The sequence below is a fragment of the Lactuca serriola genome, chromosome 9 (assembly GCF_051521515.1).
Source record: "Lactuca serriola cultivar US96UC23 chromosome 9, Lser_US96UC23_V15, whole genome shotgun sequence".
NCBI lineage: Eukaryota > Viridiplantae > Streptophyta > Magnoliopsida > Asterales > Asteraceae > Lactuca > Lactuca serriola.
The window spans coordinates 50,031,241-50,035,807 of record NC_136416.1 but is presented as its reverse complement, the minus strand read 5'-3'; the positions used below and the strand labels follow the sequence as shown (position 1 = coordinate 50,035,807).

The 4,567-nt window shown below is 34.5% G+C and overlaps 1 protein-coding gene across 1 annotated transcript; it reads left to right on the top strand.

The window, feature by feature from the left end:
* The first annotated feature begins 2,838 nt into the window (after positions 1–2,838).
* On the top strand, positions 2,839–3,751 carry LOC145073361 (flowering-promoting factor 1-like protein 3). Its single transcript, XM_079019907.1, has one exon. The coding sequence runs from the start codon at positions 3,070–3,072 to the stop codon at positions 3,391–3,393; it is 324 nt and encodes a 107-aa protein (XP_078876033.1). The 5' UTR covers positions 2,839–3,069; the 3' UTR covers positions 3,394–3,751.
* The last annotated feature ends 816 nt before the right edge of the window (positions 3,752–4,567 follow it).

Sequence of the window (4,567 nt, the reverse complement as noted above, 5' to 3'; positions counted from 1 at the left end):
TGGGGTGAGGCGGTCCTACTTTGTGCTATAGATCAAGATACCCTGGTGGTCTAGGTATACTGTAGGCCTTGCGAGGCGGTCCAGTTAGAGTGTAGGCCCAAGGAAAGCAGTCCAGGTGTATTGTGGGCCTTGTGAGGCTATCTAGTCAAAATGTAATCCCATGAGTGTATGCATTGTATGTGTACTGTTGTGTGGGGTATTTTAGGGAAGTCACTAAGATTTGACTTACAGTTGTGGATTTGAATGTTTCAGGTATTTTAGAGAATCAAGGAAAGCAAAGGTGTAATTTTACACATCATCATGTTGATTTATGTTTTAGAGATGTTATTGATACTCTGATTATTATGGTTTTATTTTGAAACAATGAATTGGATACCTTATGATTTTATGGAAATGTATTTTGAAAAAGAAAAATTTTTATTATGGTTTTTGGGAAGTTACAAAAGCAATTTTTTAATCAAAAAATCTATGGTCTTATCACTTGAAGTTGCATTGTAAACAATCATGCTCATAACTTTATTTATGTCCTACTCATGTATACACTCCAATAACAGACGACATACATCTCCTCTTTGTGACTATGTGTGAGCCTAAAATTTAGGATTCTTTTATGCATAACCCAGTTTTCCTCAATAAATTAAGTAACTTGTTACAACGATATACTTGACTCTTTGACATGAGGACATCCAAGTGTCCATTGGTGTTATTTGGATCACTCAAGTACACAAGCAATTTTTTTCTTTCTTCGGTATTATATGTGCTTTCCGCCATCCCGATGAAGTTTAAGCCTAGATGGAAAAAATAAACCTCCGATTATATGCATTTTTATACTTAATAAAAGCTTTGTTTTCAACATATTTAAAGTGTAGTTTGTGTAAAACAAAGAGATTTAATAAATCTTTTATAATCTTAAGGTCACCAGGCCTCCAAGTTTTGATACTAACATCCCCACAAGGTTCTTTCTTACATGGCAAAGTATTTTGGTTTTCCATGTTTTCTAGATTCTTTTAGCATCTAGCCACATGTTTAAGTAAACTGGAGGTGTCGTTGTAAGACGTATCAACTTTAATAATGGTTGAGAGAAACGTATATTTAACATTCTTCTTTTTCTATCAATCATCATCTTCTACCAAAACGACCTCAAAATTTTTCCAAAAACTTAGCCCAATCTCTTTTTGCCTACTTTTGGTTCCCATTTTCTTTTGTTAGACTTTGGCACCTTTTTTTTATCAGGATCAACATCAACATTAACATGGAGGCAACAAATACATACTCATCCTAAATTTTTAAAAAAAATGCAGTTACATGAATAACATTAAAATTAATATTACGATAGCAAATTACAAGACTTAATTAAATTGCTTGAAATCATGAGTAGAATAATTGACTTATGGTGTGTATGACAAAAGTAGTTGTTAGCTGGAAGGGGGTAGCTGGTAGCGGGAAGCTGTAACTTTTATTTGTTATATGAGTGTTTGGTAAAAGTAGCTGGAAGCTTTTGAAATGTACAAAATTACATAAAAGGACAATTGATTAAAAATAAATAAATATATGAATATTTTTAAGGGTAATTATGGAAATTGATTTCAAAAGCTCGGTAGCGTTTTGTTAAACGCTATATGAAGTAACTTTTAGATTTGGAACGTTTTGTTTAAACTAAAAGCTAAACGCTAGTACTACCAAACGAAACTTTTTGTTTAAACTAGAGCGTTTTGTCAAAAGCTAAAAGATAGAAGCTCCCAAACACTTATAAAAGCTCCATGTCAAACACGCCCTTAAAGAAACAAATAAAACATTACAACATCCATAACACATGAAAGAGGGAACCCAATGTTTCATCAATAACATTGAATGGATTATAGAGACTTGAAAAAATTTGATCTTTTCTACAATTCTTTATTGATTTTAGAGATTATCAAACAAATTTTGGGGTTTGGATTGGTGTTTGGAATGTTGAACAAAAGGGGTGGCAGGGTGTTTCAAGATTTATTTTTAAAAATTTTTAAATTAGAGGATCACAAATCTTGATTTAAAATTTAAGTGCCTTTTGAAATTTTTGTTCGGTTCAAGGTAAAAATCGAACATGGTGGAGCCGATACCTGAAAGGACAAATATAGAACCGAGAAACGACCCTAATATGAATAATTCCATCTAGTTCGGTATTGGTATAGGTTTAGGTTTGGATCTAGGTCCGTTTGGTCCATATTGTTGCTCATTCTTAGCATTAGGGGCGACACTCACACATCCAATCGGATGTCGCCCCCTAATACCCATGTCACCGCTATTGCTCAAATATTTTGTAGTTTCCTATTGCTCAAATTTCTTGTAGCTTGTTGACTCGATTTGGATTATACCTCCTCGCCCTTTCACGTTTTTTTTTTTTTTTTTTTTTTTTTTGGGGGGGGGGGGGGAGGGGGGGGTTGCTATTTGCCATCCTTTTGTGATTATCCGTAATTATGACATAGATATGTTGGTTATTAAACTAATGTTTGTACGTATCATTCCTTAGGTGAATAGAATCAACGGCTTCGCAGCCCAAGCCACTTTCAGTTCTTGTTATCCAGTCAAATTGTTCATCATATAGGAATCGTAACAGACCGGCCGGGTCCGTAGCTAAATCAGTGACAGATACTTAAAATTCTAATAGTGACTGGATGCCCTACCATACAATCCCTACAGTATTCTAATAGCGACAGGACGATCCATACAATTGTTTCACAAGCCTGTTTGTTCGAGAAACCACTTGATAAAGACTTAGATAAAGATTTTGGATTCCTCTCGGTCCAAAACTTTCCCTCCCCCACACATTAACACGTGGGTAGGTGATGCCTAAACACAAAGGGTGTATCCCTCACCCCATTATGGGTCCAAAGTCCAAACGCACCTTCGTAGAGATCAGATATGCATATACGCGTATGTACATGTACATGTTCTCAACCTAGTCAGCTAGAAACCCTTATATAAACCTCCACTCCCTTCTTGAAACATTTATAGTTGTGTTCTCTGAACATCATATAATTAACCTCAATCTTGAAACCCTAGATAGGTAGCTAATCAAGAATTAAAGCTATGTCTGGTGTTTGGGTGTTCAAGAATGGTGTGGTTCGACTGGTGGACAGCACCGGAAGTGATTCCTGTCAGGGTTCTGGTCGACGTAAGGTGCTGGTTCATGTGGCTACGAACGAAGTGGTGACTTCGTATGAGGTGCTGGAAAGAATCTTATTGTCATTCGGATGGGAGAGGTACTACGATGATCCTGATCTTTTTCAGTTTCATAAAAGGTCAAATGTGCACCTAATTTCTCTCCCTAAAGACTTCAACAAGCTCAAGTCCATGCATATGTACGATATAGTCGTCAAGAATCGTAATGTGTTTGAAGTGAGAGATATATAATATCCTATATATAGCTAACGAACCAGCCATATTGCTGAGCAGTGGCAGGCTAGTTAGCTCGCTTTATTAGTTAGTATCAGTATGTGTTCTTGGTGAATTACGATCTTATCTTCAAGTTTCTTGGTTTGGTTGTTTGTTTCCGGTGATGGGTATGAGTGAAAGTACTCTGAAGACCAAGTAATTAAGCCGAAGTTTGGTTCTGGATCTCCTCGAGAATGTTGGAGTACATGATGCAGTTGAAGTTTGATTTTTATTTTTGTTTTTTGGTTTTAAGAAAGTAATTGCGTACAGTTGATGGGTTGCATGTGTCTATGTATCTTTAAATTTAATTTCTATAATGGAAAACCAAGTTTCTGTGTGACTATGTGTACATATATCCTTCTTCTTCTTTCGATCTTTTCTACTTGTATATATAGATCAGATGTCGATATATAACACAAAGGCTCTTATATTTCGTGTAAATTAGCTGCGGAAGCAAGTCTATTGATGCAACATTTTCCTTGTATTCATGCAAATAATTTTATAGTACGGACTTGAACCCGGTAATTAATAATAATTTTCTTCCATATGTATGATATATAGAAGATACGTACACAGACCTCGTTTTCGTGGTCCCAGCTTAATTATGCATAGGGTATCTTTTATTATTTAATCGTATATTTAATTAAACTATATAAAGCTCAATAAAACTTATTTAAAAATATTTAAAAAATTGTTTGTTCCATTGAATGCCTATATAGTATTGTTGGGTTAATACATTGAAAGTCAACAAGATATTTTAATTCATTCAACCATTCCATTCAACCATATATTATAGATGCTGTCAGATGATATAAATTCATTTTTAATACTAATAACCTAAGATTCTCAGTTTGACATTCATATAATAATAGGTTATCGTGCTTCAAACATTTGGGCAACAAACACAAATTTTATCCGGATTCTTGAAACTAATTAATTAATATTTTTCTTGAACAGCTTAACCAACGTAATCAAATAGTTATATATTAAAGACTCATCAAAGTGTTTTTAACTTAAGGCTATCAAAATGTGTTCTTTCTAAAGGATTGAGGGTTCAATGTCATTCTGTGTGACTCATGCCTATCAATTTGCTAGTTAATTAGGAGTTTAGGATGTCATTGGAACAGTAGGCATGCAAAATATATTATAACAT

Excerpts from the sequence above, each read along its gene's own strand:
- LOC145073361 (XM_079019907.1), top strand. The coding sequence starts at position 3,070 with ATGTCTGGTGTTTGGGTGTTCAAGAATGGTGTGGTTCGACTGGTGGAC.